A 15,647-nucleotide genomic window follows, 5' to 3' on the forward strand; every position below is an offset into this window, starting at 1 on the left:
GGAAAGAATCAGTACAGAGCCGGGAACTGCCTCTGGCCCAAGACAGGCAGTCAAATGCACAAGTACCCATGTAACAAGTTTTGCCTATCAGCAGCTAGAGGTGCAGAGCCCCAGAACCCCTGCACCGATCTGCTCGACAGTTGGCAGGCTTCATGGCTGCAGCAGGGGCTACCATCCCTGCAGCTTTCACCCTGCTGCGCTTTTAACACGCATGGTGTCGTCCATGTCACGAGTTTTGCTTGTCTGCAGCTTGAGGTACAGTTTCCCCCAAACCCCTGCACCAATCTCCTTGAAACTTGGCAGGCTTTGTGGCCTCTGCAGGGGATAGCATGCCCTCAGTTTTGACCCCACTGTGGCTTATACATACACATGACACAAGTTTTGCTTTAGGGTGCAGTTTCCCTGAGCCCCCTGCACCCATCTCCTTGAAACATGGCAGGCTTCATGCCCTTAGAAGTGGCTACCATTTCTGCAAGTTTCATTCAAATCAGGCCAGAAATGACAACGTTATAGGCTGTTTTGTCCTTCCCCATTATAGCCTATGGGCAAAACATCGAAACAGCATCTAAACGGTGAAATGTTTCGACTTGCCTCGTTTTGTTTTGACTGGATGTTTCGACCACATCTGTTCCATTTCGATTTTGCAGTTTCGACGTCAAAACAGGTCGAAACAAAACTGGTGGCGAAATTTCACACAGCCCAATTGAACAACCAAACTTCTATCAGCAATCTTTGGGAGTGCCATGAAAGGCAAAGTTTAGCCAGAGAAAAATAAGTAGATCATTTCCAGTATTAAGCAGCACGTGAGCACATTATGAAAAGCAAAGCCAGGTCAAGCTGAAGCTTTGCTTCAAGAAGTATTGGTTAGGGGAGAGGGAAAAGGCTACATTTAACAGTGCTGGCTGCTGCCAGCTTGCGCTGGATGTCTCACTGGGAGCAGTGTTTCAAGATTGAGAAGCTCCATTTTCCTGAGAGGCCTCTTTACTTTGTACAGTTGTATTAAAATGATGCTCCACTGCCAGAGTAGGAGTATCAAAACCAGTCGGAGCCAGAAAGGGGTGTTTTTCAGTGGAAATAACTCTGACAGAGTGGAAGTTTTGGAGCTTCAGGGCTAAAATAGTCTGACTTTCTGCTTCTCTTCAAATGTCATCTCTGCATGCAAGGAAACTAGTTTTATACTGTATCACTCGTTTAGGACCAACATGGAGCATTCCCCCCCCCACCCCCCAACAGAGAGACACAAAGTAGTGCTATCCTCCCTTATGCTTTTCCAGTCCTGCAAACATGGTTGTTAGTTGGGTTTTGTTTCCAGTTCTACCAGCCAGCACATCTCTGGTGACCAACGTCTGGGGAAGTTTTGCTGGGTCAATCCTTTTGAACACCCTGCCATAAAACAGCTGTGGCATGTTAGCGATACAAGAAAGACCTCTCAAATACAGGTGTCTGTCATGGGGCACATCATATTTATATACCTAATAAATTGGGCTGATTCTATTTCTTTTTTTTATTCTTTTTATTTATTTTTAAGGAGCTGAGTTCTTTCAGGTTCTTCTGTTGCAGTGGGGGGGATCTCAGCACTACTTAATGTGAACACTTGTTTAATATAGAGAAATAGTCTCACTTTAAGGCTGACTCTTTGCTTACTACCATAGGTAAAACCAGGATTTATTGACATTGACGGGGCATGCTGCCCTTGACCATGGCAGGGATGAAGCCTCTGGGTCAGTGGGGGACACTGCAGGCCTGGGCAGGGAGCAGGAGCAGAAAGGTGACCTGGTGTTGTCCTGGAGGTGGGGAGCAGGCGAGCTGCTCCTGCCCTGCTGCAGCCAGGGGCTGTGGGGAGCAGCTGCGTGGGGAGGTGGGCTCAGCCAGGGACAGCAGTGATGGTACACACATTCCTTCTTCCAGCCCATGCTTCATTTTTAATCCATTTGGTTGATCACAGTAATAAAGAATCAGTACACCAGGAAGTCCTATTTATCTGGTTTACAAAGTTTGCTTATTTCAGTAAAAGAAGAGGGAAGTTGAGTGAGTGTGCTATCTTGTAAATCATCTGTAGTCTGGCTAAGGTCAGAGGGTATACTTTAAACATGAAACAACTCAAATCAGCAGTCCTGTTGTCAGAGCAGTTCACCTAGGAATCCGGGCTCTCTGGATAGTGTGTGTTCAATGAAAGAGAACGGTCCCTTTGCCATCAGTAAAGAGACCACAAGATGGTAGGGTAGATTAAAATAAATGACTTTTTGGAAAGCAAAACCACAAAAAAGGATTTCTTTTTTCTTTAAATAACTTTTTTTTTTAAATGTAATGTGAAATTATGACCACCTCTGTTATTGGCTTAAACTTACTATAGCCAGTTCAGTTGTATGAAATCTAGTGGCTGCCAACCTTTTAAACTGGTTGAAGTACCAAACAACCAGAACCAGTGTTTGAGCCTAAAACTAGCTTTTGACAGCTGTGGCCCTGTCTGCAGCTGGGGAGAGAATGCTTTCCTCATTTCAGCTAATTAAATGAACTAGTCCATAACTGAGAAGTGGATGTGGAAATGAAAATCAGGAGAGATGTTCTTTTCCTTTGAATAAAATCTATGAATAAAAATGAGGTGTGAGGATGCAATCTATGGTTGCTTGCAGACATGGAAAAAAAACAACCCCAAAAAACCTGTGCTTTACTTTAAGCTGAGCACGGTCCTGCAGCAAGCCCAGCACATGCCCAAAAGAGGCAGCATGTTAGTTCGACCTGGCTCTGCAGCATCAATAAAGATTAGACACTTTAGTGGGGCTTTTCTGGCGCTTTTATCTAATAGTTGATTGAATTGGCTTTGGATAAAAGTGCCCAAAAGCCCTGCTGAAGCACCCAATTTATGCAGAGCTGGATTGAGCTAACGCACTACTTCTGGTAAAGTGCAGGGTTATTTTTGTTTGTTTTTCACATCTGCAAGCATCCAAAATGCTCTAAAAACTAAAGAGCTGGTGCCCAGATGCAATCATTTCAGTTAGAGGTGATGCTTCCTTTTTTTCAGTAAATTTAAATAAATCTCATTATGCAACATATTTAAGGCCACCACATTTGACTAATCAAGCTATTTAAAACTACTTTTATGCATTAATTGAATTCTAATTTCCTTCCAAACATAGCTTGATGCATGTAAAAAGTATATTTAAAAAACTCCAGCTAAGTATTTTGATCTGTGGATGAAAATGCTAAATAAAAATGGGTATATTTTTTTTCTTATGAGTAGGAAACAAGAAAATGTATCGCTTAGCAATCTATCCCAATTTTTACACAAAATTGTTTAATCTGTTTGAGTGAGCTTTAACTTCCTAATTGAAATATGTATAGATATAATGTTTCCTGCTATTTAGCAATAAGTAAGTACTGGGCTTAATTTACGGACTGGATTTAGTTGCATGTAAACATGCTTTAATGATTACCAATTTATGCAAATCCATCTTTTGTTAGGAAAATAAACAGTGTAAATGAACATCAAGATTATAAACTAGATGATTTAAATGACATCTTGCTTGCAGATTGGTATCATAATTAAAATTGGTGCTGTAAGTCGCTCCGATTGGGGGTGGAAAAAGGCATCTTGCATTCAGCAGCATTAAAGAAGACAGTTAGATAAGGCACGGAGGAAATCGTGCTGATTGCAACTTCCCTTGCTACTACGGCGTTCTTGGATAAATCACATGGGTGAATGGTAGGAAGAATGCGTGGAAAGGGACCAAAACATTGCTACAAGCATTGAGAAAGGAAGTTGAAGCCAACTTCTGTAGGAGGCTTTTTAATGTTTGCTTTGTGCCATGTCTTGCCAAACATCGCCCTTTGCATGAATTTCTCAGCTCTGCAACCCTGTCCTTAAGCATGTGTATAGCAGTGCAGGGTGCTGCACCTGGCACCTGCTCTTCATCAAGTTGCTCGTTCATTAATCCAGTGTTTCCATCTTATGGTGAGATGCAGAGGAAAGGATGCAAAATGAGCACTTTATTTTAATGTGGGTTTTAAAGCAGAATAGCAGAGCCCTCTTACATTTGGCATAAATTCAGTCTCTTGCCCCTTCTTGTATCACGCTGTTCTCAGTAGGCGCTATTTCAAATTCCATGGTTACCTAAGTATCTGCCTAGGAGAGCCGACTAGACTAGCATATGACAAAGTGCAGCGCACCCAGCGTCTCGGACTGCGGTTTTTCCTCATCTTGCCAGTTAATGGGGCTTTGTTCTCCCCTAGACTCCTGAGGATTAAAAAACATTTGATGTCCATTTCTGAGTGTTTGCCCAGCAGTACAAAGAAAGTGGTGGCGTTGCTTGCACTCCACAATGATGATGGGCAGCTGCCCATCCAGTCTTAAGTCTTAGCCAGACAAAGGACCTTGATTAGCAGCGGGGACTCGCTAATCGTTTAATGAGAGTCCGCTGTGGTTTCCATCTTGAGAAAGATGTTCTGTAATGTAAATAGGCCTCTTGTACCCCTTGAAGTCTGAAGCACTGACTGGCAGCTTCAGTGTTTGCTGGTATTTGAAGATACGGGTGTTAGCCCTAGCAATGGATGAGGGCCCGATTGTGCTAGGCAACACGCAAAAGGAAAACTGGATGGTGGTGTTTTCCAGGGGATGCATATGAAAATATATTGATCGTTTGTTTTGGGTTTTTTTGTAATGGAAAATATATTGATGGATTTTATTTAGTTTTTATTTGTTGCAAGTAGACTGTACTTGAGGTTTTCAAGATGGTACCAGGATAGTTTGGGATTCAGCCTCTCCCCTTGTTGTCTTTCATGATTTCAACCATCCATTAAAGCCCCCATTTTGTAGCAGGGGTCTGATGCTGAGCAAAGGGACCATGCCTGTGGCAGCAATCGAAGATAATTGTCGCCAAATGGCTCTCCCCTAGCTGAATAGCAGGATTGCCGCTGCGTGCAATTTATAAAATTTGAATGGCTGAGGTGGGACCAAAATGGGTGCGGGAGCCTGGGGAATCTCTTCCAGGAGCAAGAGAGCATGAAAGGTGATCAATTAGTTAGACATGAAGCTTTGTTTTAAAACAACAGCAGTACTACCTTCCAGGTGACATCTGCTACTGAGGTGGTTCATCAGAAAGCCTGGGTGGGTGGGCTCTGTGCAAATAGACTTGTGGGGTAGAAGGTTTTTCCAGCATGCCCAGGTGCTTTCTTCTGAGTCTCATCTCTTTCTCCTTGGAATATAACATAGTTTTGATATATTAACAAAAATAGTAGAAAGACTATATTTTACATGCTTTGGCCATTTTGGCTCCTATTTCAGCTCAAATGTCTACCACGTCTTCCACCTCCTATTTCTCATCCCCACCAGATCTTATGATCGTCATCATTTGCCATTTCTCATATCAGGTCTCCTCTTTTTCAGCCCCCCTCCACTGCCTTATATTCCTGCTGAGATGCAAATGAAACTTGCTGGTCTCTGTTCCAAAGCTTCACCCAACCCTACCCTTGGATAGGTCTTGGTCTTTCCAGCTTCAGTTTTCCTTCTTTCTTCCAGGTTTCTCTCAATGGAGTTTTGTTCTCTTGCTTGTGAACTCCGGATCTGGTGCCTGTTTCGAGGTCCTCGCTTGTGGGAACAGGCTGTCACACATCATTTTTTGGCCAGCGGCCTTCAGAAAAATGTCCGAGTAACCACCTGCTCTGTAAAACGTTCCAGCTCAAGCTTTTTTTTTTTTGCAGTTGTGTGGGGTATTTTTTGGTTGGTTTGTTGTTTTTAACTCTAAGGCAGGGATTTTAGTTTCTGACATCATTTTCCCAACAAATATTATTTCTAGCCCTCGTTGCTTTCTCACCGTGCTTCTGTACCCCTCCGTGCTATTACTCCATCCATCATTAGCCTGAAGTTCTTTTTTAAAGTGTGCTCTTTCTTGGGATGGCAGAACTCATGATATTGCTTCCATGCTTATCCCTACACAGTTTGCCAATTTAATTTTTATGACATAAACCACGTGCTTTAAAAATAATTTTGAAAGACATGTTTATAATCATTCTTAACGGGGCCTGTGTCTCTCATCCCTAAGTGTAAGGACCCTTTAGAGCAGTCACAGGTTTGGGGGTTTTATTTTTAAGTGGGAATGTGCTGAGCCAGGAGCAAAGCAAATCCTGTAGCTATATTGTACCAGCCTGAAATCCCATATCAAGCTTTTGGAATTAAATCTGCAATGTGAGTGTTTAAAGCATATATCCAAATCAAGGTGCATGTGGAAATGTGTTTCCTCATCTGAAAGGTTAATAGTTTAACTCTATGGGATAAATATTTAAAAGAAGCGTGTCTAATTCCAGTAAAAACACTCTTGATGGAGACTTCCTTTTAGTAGCAGAATCATCTGTTATTTCATGTGCCTTTGACCTAATTCAAATGAAATTCTTGAAATGGCAATGCTGGCAATATTTTCTGTGGGAGCTGGCTAGAAGGGCAAGATTCAAGGGCAATGAATGCAGGGGCTGGGGGACTGCAGAGATGTTAGACTGCAGCCTGCACTCAGGCCTTCACTTACATGGCACCAATTTCAGCCAATTTAAGGGTGTTAGCACAGCATGCAAATGGGTGATAAAGTTGATAAATTGGCCAAATCTTCCAGTTCATTACTAACGTTTGGAAAGGAGCAAAATATGTTTGTATGCGCCTGCCCTGCAGCGCTCTACATTTTACAACAAAATCCCTGGTGAATGTGCGGCTCTTCGTTATATGCTGTTGTCTCCAAAAAACTGGGAAAAGAGTGTGTCTTCCCAGCTGGCATTCAGAAGAGGTCGTGGGTCTGAAGGATAATCCATGGCAGAATAACTGAGGCTGCCGAGTCCTTTTCCAGGAACCCTTGTAGTCCTCCTAGGTGTATACAGTCTGGAAGTGCTCCTGCTGTATAAATCGGAGCATGACATCTTCCAAGCACCAAACTACTGTTAAGGATCAAGCCTTTGCTCTTGAGTTGCTGATTTTCCTGATAACATTCATTAGTCACTGCGTTGATTATAGGGTGTTTCATATTCATTGGCTGCCACCTGTTATTTACTCAAGCATGCCCCCTTCTTGTATCCTGTGAGATCACTTTGTAGGTGCTTCTGAGTAATACCGTGCTGTGTTCTCTGATGACCGAACCTGTTAGAAATTGGACAGAGGGAAACTTTATTTGACTGCATGGGGTTGAGAGAGAGATTCAGTACTGCTAAGTGTAACCCAAACGGCAGAACGCTCACTGCATAGTGTAATGGATAGCAATTGGGTTTGGTCCTCACCCCTGTGAGCCTTCGCCATTGAGCTCTGTTCCCTTGCGTGTCCATAAATTTTGATAACTTTTTTTTTTTTTTTTTTTAAGGAGAGTTATTTTTCCCTATTCAGTAAGTTTTAGTTGGTAAGAGTCCAGCTTTAAATATACATGAAAATATTAAGCAGTCGCAATCGCAGAAGATAATCCATGGGAACCGAGTGAAAACTCCCTCCCGTTTTGAGTTCTCACTTGCATTTATACAGACCTGTTGATTAGCGAGGCTTAATTAACCTTATTAATAAACGTTTGCTATGGCCAACACGCATGCATGCAGATGTGCACACGGTGGGAGTATTTCCATTTTACAGATGGGAGCAGGAGAGAGGAAGACCCAAAGTGACTTTCCCCAGATCATAAGGGACAGACCCTAAGGCAGTGCCAGATTTAGGCTTAAGCTACAGTTTAGGGCTTCACAGTAAAAGGGGCCAATAAATAAGAAAAGAAAAAAACCTGGACATTTTCGTTCTAATATGACAAAAATATACATATATATGGCTCCACAGTTATTATTCGTATTGAGTTCATAAATGTTTGCAGAAGTAAAAATAATTCATCTTAAAATTTCACAAAAATCCGATTTTGTGGATTTTGTGGATTATTTTTATTATATGGGGCCTTTTAAGCTGGACATAGCTTAGGGCCTCAGCATGTCATAACTCAGCAGTACCCTAAGGGTATTGAACCCAGATCCCCCAATGCCAGTCCGATGCTTTGATCAAGATAGCTTTGATTTTGGTGAATGTTTGATCAGACCCTAGCACAGTTGTATGACCCAGGCTGAATAACGATGGAAGTTTTGACTGCTTGTCTGAGCTTGAATATTTTTATTCCTTTCTCATGCAAGGGAACATCAACTGCTGTGACACGGACCGTTCTTTACTGAAATAATTGTTATAGAAATCCAGGGGCTTACTGTAAATTTCTTTTGCACACTGGAAGACTGTCTGTGCATTTGATTTGAGCAAATGATCAATACAGTAAGAAATAAAGCTTAGCAGTGCACATGTAATTGAAAAGGGTCCATAGCATCTTCCCTGTGCTTGAGTTGTTTCCTTGGGAAATGAAATCAATGCGTGCAATAGATTTTTTAAATGAACTTGTAAGCAGCACACTTCTGACTTGATTTTCCCCTTCCATCTGCTGGAGCTCTGCTCCAAGCAAATAGATTTGCGGCGCCCAAATCTGAAGACTGGCAGCAGCAGCCCACCATAGTTTTAAATCCTTTTCACTTCTTTTCTAAGCTTGGGGAGTTTGCTGTACCAGGCTTCCTGCAATATCAGCCAATTTTTTTCTACCCCAGCCTGTACCAAAGGGAACATGCTTCTGCTTTTATACCAGCTGTTCTTATACCAGCTCTTTGAACAAGCGGACCATTTTGCTTTTTGTGCATCTATCCAGCATTCAGCTTAGTGGGACCCTGATGGAAGCCCTTAAAGACTGCTACAAAACCAAATAAAAACTTTGCTAATAAGTGTTTAAGTTCAACCAGTCAGTCTCTCTCTGCCTCTCACTCTCTCTCCTTTCTCTTAAAAAGTCACTTAATTATTCCAGATACAGCAGCCTCTGGCCAGCCTCCATGCGAGCGGTTCTTGAGGTGATTTGGGCTGTAGATGGTTAATAATGGTGTGCTCACTCTTGCAGCACCCGCTGCTGCGCCAGCACACCAAGTAGATTAAAAGACTTTAGCCAGCATCAGCTATTTTAGTGGAAATCCATGTCTATTGGATCAAAGTCTGTTTTGGAAATGCACATCTTGACTCTGCCTGAATCTTAATGTATTTAATTTCCTAATAAAAGCCTTGATCTGTATCTAGGAGATTGCAGTATGGTTCTCATCTTGGGTTGGCTTGCGCGTTTCTTGATGAGATTTGGAAGTTGAGAATAGACGGGATTTGCCTATAAGTGCAAAAGGTGACGGTACTAGTGACCGCCTTTCAAAACAATGCAGCACAACCAGGACCTTAGTGTGGTGGAGTCTCTCTGAACCTGTATGAAAAGCACAGTTTATATTTCCAACTCTTTTCATGTAGACGCTGTAGAGGTAGACTAGTTGAGTTTAAAAAAAACAACCATCCTTTTGCAAAGCAGAGATAGCAAAGTGGAGAGAGAGATTGAGGGGACATTACTTCTAGTCTGCAGTGAATCTACCAGACTACTGAGGTGGGTTCTCACATGCTTCATTTGGCCACAAAACATGGAGCACTGGATTAAAACTCAGGAGATTTGGGTTCGTGCCTTGGACATCCTGCGTGACAGTGAGCCAGTTGTTTAATTTCTCTGTTCCTCCAGCCTCTTTGTAAAACAAGGATAATGGTACATCTTTAGTGCCACTGTTTTGTCCTCATCATCTCTTTGCCTCTATGAGAGAGACTTTCTCTTACTGTGTCTGCTACAGTGCCCACAATGGCAAGCCACGTTCTTGGTTGAAGCCTTTAAGCCCAAATTAAAATATAATTAAAATATTAAGAATAAAGATGAGTGGTGGGATTTGGTGAGGATCTATTCAAAACGTCAGTATGAGTTGTGATTGGTCAAGAATGGCCTAGTGATTCGTTCTTCATTTACACGCACCTTGGATACCTTACTTCATATGGAGCCATAACTCTGTACTCCATACAGTTGTTTTCAGCCAGATGTACTGTAGTGGAAATTTCCCTGCAGCTCTTGGTTAGGTGGGTTTTTGTGGTAAAAAGCACAGTTTGCTGAATGCAATAAAGCTGCTCTATGAAAATAACTGTGCAAAAAACCCCAACAATTATGGTCCCATCAACTGGTTTTAGAGCTGGTTTCCAAAAGCAGAGCGAGGTCATGGATAATTGTCATTATTGACCTGGACAAATGTAATGAATTTGGGGCAATTGTGGTGTTTGGCAGTGGTTGTTGTGCTGGGCTTTAGTTCTGTACAAATTTGCCTCCTTTTATCTGTGTTTTTTGGAAGCTAAAATTGTGTGTTTCTGTTTTTCCCCACAGGATGAACTTGACCTCACAGACAAACACCGAGAAGCCATGTTTGCACTTCCGGCAGAAAAGAAATGGCAGATCTACTGCAGTAAGAAAAAAGTAAGAAACTCCCCTCTATGTATGCAATGGATGCATCTATCAGTGTGTGCAGGGATTGGTTCTTGTGACACATTCCTTACTTTCTGTTTAAAAAAAATAGATTTTTTTCTGAAGGGTTTGTTGAACTGTCCTGGAGACTTCAAGAGAAATGTTTTGTTACTGTGAATCGCTACAGCATGTTTAAGGGAAATCGGGTTAAACAGATCCCCCTTGACTAAAACGGAGGCGATGAGGACACTGCAGGGGCTCTGGCACTCTCCATGTTGAGATGTCAAGATGGCAGGGGTGGGCGCTCCCAAAAGTCCTTGCTGCCATAATTCCAGGTTTGGAATATGCTCAGCAAGAGTAGATGGGGAGATTTTAATTTTTGTCAGCTCTATCAAGAGCAGTGCGGAGCCAATATAGAGGCAACCTGAAGGGTGTAAAGGCTGAGGTTGTACGGCCTAGACCAGTGGAAGCCAACTTTTTGGTAGGCATGCCGCAAACTGGTCCCATACACTCCCAAGTGCCACTCTGATCTTCTACCCCTGCCAGGTCTCCAGCTCTGCTTTCTGCCCTGTCCACTGCTGGGGTGCTTGACCCTCCCCAGTCTGTTGTGTCCCACATAGAGGCATGTGTGTGCCACAGGATGGCCCCCATTTGACCTAGACTATGAAGACTAAGGAAGACTGAAGTTTGCACCATCTTAAGGGTGAGAGATGGCACCTAAGCTTGGACGCTCTGCGTAATTAAAATGCAGTAACACTGATAAAAGACCAAGACTGCTTTAAGTCACCAGTTCATTAATAAAACAATTAGCTTTAATCAGTGTTATTTGAAATCTATGCACCATAAAACCACACGTGATACTGAGAGCACTGGCTGCGTTTCTTTGCCTGTTAAACTAACATGCATAATGCCAGTAACCCCCAATACGTGTGTGTATGCAAAGTCCTAGTGAACATGCAAGTAGCATGCAGCACACCTGTGAGAGGACTGCCCTGTTTCCTTTTGGAAAATGGAATGGAACCAAGATGGATTTAATGGCAAATAGTGCAGGTAATTAGCATTTCCTATAAGTGCTGCTCTCTCAGGATGTTTTTTCCTTCAGTGATGGTCTTGTGTCTGAGATAACTGAATAGCTTGTCAAATTGAGGGGAGAGAGGCTGGCTTTAAGGCTAAGCAGACAGTCAAAATGCCCAAGGCTGAATTGATTCAGTCTTTGCAGGATAACATAAACTGCAGAGATTAAATAACGGGACACATTCACTTTTGATTCAGGAACTGCAGCCACATGCCTGCAGTGGCTCAGATCAGAAGCTCGGGGGTGCTGGAGCATGGCTCGCTGGCACACAACCAGCCTGGGCTGTGTATTCAGTTTTTCCTGCTGCAGCTGAGGTCTCTGGGACTTGCAGTCCAGAATTACCGCAGCAGGACTCTGCAGGCTTGCTCATCACTTCTTCTTCCTGCTTCCAGGTGCCTCTGGGATTTGTAGTCCACAGTTGCAGCCAGCAGTAACTTTCAGTAAGTTTGGCAGGGCGGCTCTGTACTTGAGGAAAGTGGGTTTAAACCCCCGTCCCTGGACTCAGACGCCAGACGGGATTTGCCTGGGAAGGAGCAGTCCCTGCTTCTCTCCCCATCTCTCTCTTCCCCTCCTCCTCCTCCCAACCCTTCTCTGGCATAGCCCAGCCCAGGGTTGGGAAGCATGCTGGGGGGGGCTCTAAATTAACTTTAAACCAGGAAGGGGTCTGGGACAGAAGTTTCATAACCCAGTTTGACCCAAATCTGTTAAGTCTGATACTACATTCAACCCAGTTTATCTGAAACCAGTTTCAGCCATTTTGAAACTGGTTTATGTGCACTGAACTTCTTCTGTTACAGGCTTAAACCAGTTTCTGATGACTTAAACTAGTTTATGTGCAACTTCTGTCCCTACTCTAAGTGATGTTGATGTAAGAGGCAACACGGTGCTGAAGGCAGGGGCTGGAGCAGTTTTTGTGGAGCAGCTGCAGTCAGCTGGCATTAAGGGCTCTGTGTCCTGGGAGCTTCAGTGGTGCTGATGAACCCACTGCACTGAGCCCCTTGTCACATGGTCTCGCAGGGTGGGTGGACTTACTCAGCTTCTGCCTTGGTGGTGCGTTATCACAGCTGCAAAACTGCTATCATTTGCACAGTCTTTCTGTTGGACAGATCATAGCTGCCATCGAACATAGTTCAGGGAGGGAAAAGACACCTTTATGTGGTTATTGAAATGATGCCATTATAACAACTATTAATGTCGACTATGGGCATTTTAAAAGCCAGTACTCTTGTTCCCAGCACTCCTCCTCTTACTCGTTTGGCCCTGTTGGCCTGTTCTGGTGGTATGTGATTTATGAACGCAGGCTGAATGCTGACCTAATAGTTGGCCTGATAGGCAATTTATTCCCCAGCTATCCTTCTTGCACTTGGTTTGAAGTGCCAATACAGTAATGTGCAGGGCAGGTCAAATCTCAGCCCTTGGAGCTTTGGATTCAGTGCAGAGGTCACAAACCTTATCCCCCTGCAGTTTAAACAGGCGAGACCAAGGTTCAGACATACTGCCAGAGTGACAAGCAGAGGTCTGATAAGAGCATCCTCTTACTATGTCTGTACGTGCAGCTGCTGTGGGGTGTGCATTTCTGAGCTGTCTGGGAGGAATTCTGCGACAGTCCTCTAAGCTGAGGGCAAACTTGCTGATACGGAAATCCAAGTTTCGAGCCCTTGATGTTAGTGGGTTCAAAGTATAATCTTTGTGCAAACTTGTTTTGTTTTTTTTCTTTTTAGACTGAAGTGAACACTTTTAACCTCTTTGTTCCAATGGTGGTTTGTAGAACCCTAATCCACTCCTGACTGCATTGTCGTCCCCGGAGAGGGCTGTATCATCTGGGTGGGGAGTGAGTGCAAGGAATTGTGCAATTCCAGGAATCTGGTGGCAGCAGAAATATTAACAGTCCCATCACTTCACCCCCTTGTGCCCATTACTTCTCTTAGCCAACTGAGGCAGCAAGGTTATGAAATGCCAGACTGCTGGGGTCATAAACTGCATCCGTTTAAAGCCACAGCATATGCACTGTTCCTGCACATCTCAACGGCAACAACGCTTCCCTCCATCTCAGGCTGACATCAGGCTTAGTTTGCTCTTGCAGGAATACGCTGTATTGCTGCCAGTAAATAGCACTGAAATATGTATATCTGTTGTCACAGAATAATCCCAGGCTGCCACAGACTTGAATCTGAGGGGAGAAAAGATGCGAGCAAATTGCAGGCGTAGTTCTTAATCAACAAGACAATAAGCAGCAAATGCTTCATCGCTGCTTCCCGGTTCAGTGCCGTCATGTGCTAGTGGGTCTGGATAAGCACAGAGATGACAGAGCTTTAAATCAAGCTCAGCCTTATAATTATGTGGTGTGTGGAGCCCACACGTTATCTAATCTGTTGGGATATGGCTTTGTTGGCTCTAGCATCTCTTCTTCTCTCCTTGTTCTGCCACACAGGCGCACACCCCATCAACTCTTTGGAAACCCGCACTCCACTTCCTGCTTTACCAGGACTTTTAAAGAAGCCGATTACAGAATTTTATTGCTGCTTAAAAATGTAATCCTGTGAAGCAGTCAGCTTACTCCTCTGTCCTAAAAGCAAATCCTGCGTTATGTTTAGTTACCCTATTCTCCCTGTTGATCCCGTTGGTTTTAGCTGCTTCCATTGTGCCCATCAGGGTTAGCCACCAGCGGGCATGCAGGCAGTCTGGCTTCGAAGGACATAGCAGCCGTAAGACAGAGGAGCAGGGAAATGGAGGCTGCTGTTCTGTGCCTTCCTTTCTTTTTAACATGACAGAAATTGTTAGTGCAGATGGTTTTTAAAAAGCAGAGATTCTAAGAAATGGAAAATGATGCACATGACCAAATGCTCCATTGCTCTGATTTAGAAGTCTACCTTTTTTCCTACAAAGAACTACAAAAACCTGTTAGCAGTCAACCACCGACTAAGAGAGCAGGGAGGAGACAGAGAGACACAAATCAGCCTTTGCAAAAATACGAGGGCATCAGTAACTCCTCCTCTCTTCAGGGTTATAGAGGAGTTTAAGGGACCTTCCAGGGCACTAAATCCAGTCTCCTGCATTCACAGGCAACCAGTCATCCACAACGGTCCCTAAGAGCACCTGCTCCAGGCAGGCTGTTGGCAGCCATCCTGTCTCCTCTGCTCTTTTGAATGCCTACACTGAACCACACGTGCCACCCCTGTGTACAATGCCCTGTGGCTATAGGTTGAGAAAGGGGTCCAAGTAAACTATCTGGTGAATTGTTTGGATAAATGACTGCCTGGGAAAGCATGGGACTGTTAATCCCATGGCCTAGGAGGCCCCTTCTAGCCCTAAACTCTCTTTCTCTTGTATCATAGTCCTGGCCTACCTACTTTTTACAATAAAAGCAAAAATCCCCAAACCACAAAAACTCCATTGTGTGCCACAAGAAGGGGCAGGAGAGACTAAGTCACCACCAATGAGTAGGGCACTGCTATGGCAGGGAACCTGTTCTTTTGAACATGCTGGGACAATCCTAGAAAAAAGGATCACACCCACATCATGCAGGAGGGCAGCAAATCTCTACTGGGCCTTGGCAGTCTGCCCTCAAGGAAAATCCCTTCCTGACCCCACACATAATTATGAATCTGCTTTTTTCAGGATCCAAAGCAATTAGCACTGGTGCCATAGCACAGGCAGCTTATGGTCATGCACCTGAAGGAGAGGTTTTGTCACCATCATGGGTGAGCTGTTCTCATGGGTTTATGCTCAGTGTGTGTGATAGGTGTGTGTGTGTGTGTGTACACTGAGCATTATATAGATATAGATAGATATATCTATATATCTCTCTCTCTCTCTCTTTATATATATATATATAACCCTGTTGTCTTAGCCGTAAAGATTTTGCCAGTTATCATCCCTAAGTAACAGGGCTGCTGCTTTACTCCATAGCCCTGTTCCACCCTCCTCCTTGCTTCTAAGCCAGAGGTTGACAACATCTGGCCTGCGAGGTTTTGGCAGCAGGGGCCTCCAGCACCAGTTGCTCCCCTGCAAGGCTGCCATGGGGAGATGTGGTGATGGTGGCTGTGTCCACCTACCCGCCCACCTCCGACCCAAGCCAGCAGCCTAAAAAGGTTGCCGACATCTTTTCTAAGTTTTAGCGGGCATCTGTTTCCTGCTGAGCCCCAGGGACTAGTGAGGGGCCCCTAAGGGCCCTTTATACTGCCTTGGGCAGCTTCTGCAGAGGATTCAAGGTCACACCACTGTCTCATGGACACCCCATT

The 15,647-nt window shown here is 44.0% G+C and overlaps 1 protein-coding gene across 2 annotated transcripts in view; it reads left to right on the top strand.

The window, feature by feature from the left end:
* The window catches only part of DAAM1 (dishevelled associated activator of morphogenesis 1), a 170,703-nt gene that overhangs the window by 80,540 nt on the left and 74,516 nt on the right, over nt 1–15,647 (top strand). For both annotated transcript variants that reach the window (XM_019550908.1, XM_019550909.1), the window contains exon 3: nt 10,254–10,343. In XM_019550908.1, the coding sequence (XP_019406453.1) occupies nt 10,254–10,343 (90 nt within the window). The remainder of the gene's footprint in view (nt 1–10,253; nt 10,344–15,647) is intronic.

Source organism: Crocodylus porosus, unplaced genomic scaffold, assembly GCF_001723895.1.
Source record: "Crocodylus porosus isolate Cpor-Errol unplaced genomic scaffold, CroPor_comp1, whole genome shotgun sequence".
NCBI lineage: Eukaryota > Metazoa > Chordata > Crocodylia > Crocodylidae > Crocodylus > Crocodylus porosus.